This window comes from Volvox carteri, assembly GCF_000143455.1.
Source record: "Volvox carteri f. nagariensis unplaced genomic scaffold VOLCAscaffold_13, whole genome shotgun sequence".
In the NCBI taxonomy this organism is placed as follows: Eukaryota; Viridiplantae; Chlorophyta; class Chlorophyceae; order Chlamydomonadales; family Volvocaceae; genus Volvox; species Volvox carteri.
The window spans coordinates 689823-691897 of NW_003307556.1; the positions used below are offsets into that span (position 1 = coordinate 689823).

The window sequence follows — 2075 nt, forward strand, 5'->3', positions numbered from 1 at the left end:
GGATTCGCGGTTTAGGTCCTGGGTTCGATTCCTGGGGAGACCCCCGAATTAGTCGGGAGCGCGAGATTATGGCTAGCTGCTGAGATGTGGAGTTGATGTCGCAGTTGATGGACCAGATTCGCATGCTGGATTGGTGGCGATTGCCGAACCCTCCGTCTCTTCGGTTGTTCGGGTGAATGGATGAGGAGGGGCCCTAGACGGCTGGACCCGCCGCCTTGGACTTACAGTTCGTATGGCGAAGTACAGTGTGGTAGCGGTGGATGGTGCTATAAGGTGATAAATGATCGTAGAACTGACAATGTGATAAAGCGGCCCAGAAGCCTCCCACTCTGTAACATTACAATTAAATAAGTCCCGCGCACACGTGGTGGAACGGGGTGAAAGAGCCTGGAGACTGCCTTGTGTATCCTAATCCTGTTGGCCGTGTCGTAATCCTTATCATGAAGCTGTATCGCAATGTAATCGTGTGACTGGTTCAGTAACCTTAATTTTGGCTGGGGGGTCCCCCAAGGGTGCCGTGACACGGAAACACACACTGCCATACAGGCGCGAGGCGGTGGCTATGCAAGTGCGTATGTTAACCCCTATAAACCCCTCCAATTTTACAGCGGGTACATGATGAACTGAAGTAAAACTATAAATAAAAAAAGCTGTACACCCTGACCATTTCTGCAGTACCGTGCATTATCGCACGGCAGGAAGAGTTTAAGCAGGATACCGCGTTTAAACACCTTGATTCAAGCATCTACAGATGGCGCGGCAATCGCCGCATACGATCAAATGGAGGGGCTGGCGAACCAGCCGACAAAACACATGCTTTGCAAGGCAGTAGTGCGCATGACAGTGAAGCGGCGCTCGGGAGTCAGTGTGCAGAGTCGCAAGGAGCCTGTATTAGCTGGCTGCTGAAAAGGCCTCTCGAGATGCTGGTGGACGCGCTTAGCGCGTATTTATTCCTTTTCGCTGGGGGACTCAGGGACTGTGATGGCCACAAAACGCAGCGCAAGGATTTTTGCTGAGTCTCGGGAGGGGTTGCTGTCACACGAGAAGATACGGCGAGTCGTGCTGCAGCGGGTGGTCGTAGGGAAAGTGCAGGTTTGTCGGAAGCGGCAATCACGAAGGAGCGGTTTGGGCTGCTCAGCCTCATTTCTGGGGGAACCATCAGCAGTGGCACAAGCAATGTTGGACGAGCGGCTGTTCCAGAAGGATAGGCACAAGGACGCGACCGATCAAGCAGTGATGCCGTACTTCAAGCAGGAGTGGTGGCAACAAGGTTGGGCGTTGCACAGGAGTTGATATACTAATGGGCCACCGATTCTGTTACACGGTAATGTTGGGGGATGGCAGGCGGGAGAAATTTCCTACGACCTACACACCGATTTATTGCTCCGCGTTACAGTAGCCAGCCAATAGCTTGGCTGGGTAGTAACAAACCGCTTGCGAAACCCCCTCCCAACACCAACCTATTGTGAATGTTGCAATAGTCGCTAAAAGTAATGAAAGTTACCTGTTTGCACCGTTAAAACCTTCAGGCCCAAACAGGGCCAAGAGGGCCAAAGACCAGTGACCCACCCAAGGCCAGCAACAACTGCATCGCGGCAATCCCTGGATTGCTTGGGTGGGTGGAGGGAAAACTAGAGGTCACTGTCCCAGCACACCTCTTGGTAATAGTCAGAACAAGGGCGGTTAAAGAACCAATGCGCCTGTGGGACCCAAATAGAAGCTTGGCATCCCTTGCTGTACTGGGTCGTATGATGTTGTTACTGGGTGGTATAGCTTCACCAGCGGCCCCCTTTCCCGAGGCAGTTCCCTGCTCTCCCCTGCGAGAGGGGCGCCCTTATCCATTCACCCCATCCGACTTCAGAATGTATTCGTTGGGTTCAGCAACTCACCATCAGCATCCAACCCAATCTAGCGGATAAACGGTGCAACAATTTAGTTCCTGGTCAGCGCGCATATTGCTATAATCACATCCAACACCGTCCACAAAATGGTCCATCTCCCCTCACACACCGAAACACAGGCAGTCAAATTTGAACCCGGAACTACCGGGAGCAGAAATCATGCAATAATCTCTG

The 2075-nt window shown here is 52.5% G+C and overlaps 1 protein-coding gene across 1 annotated transcript in view; it reads left to right on the forward strand.

The window, feature by feature from the left end:
* Window positions 1-981: 981 nt before the first annotated feature.
* Window positions 982-2075, forward strand: part of VOLCADRAFT_89527 (uncharacterized protein) — a gene marked incomplete at both ends in the record, with an annotated part of 2534 nt that continues 1440 nt past the window's right edge. Inside the window, one exon of the mRNA XM_002949082.1 lies at window positions 982-1270. Within this exon, the coding sequence (XP_002949128.1) occupies window positions 982-1270 (289 nt within the window). The remainder of the gene's footprint in view (window positions 1271-2075) is intronic.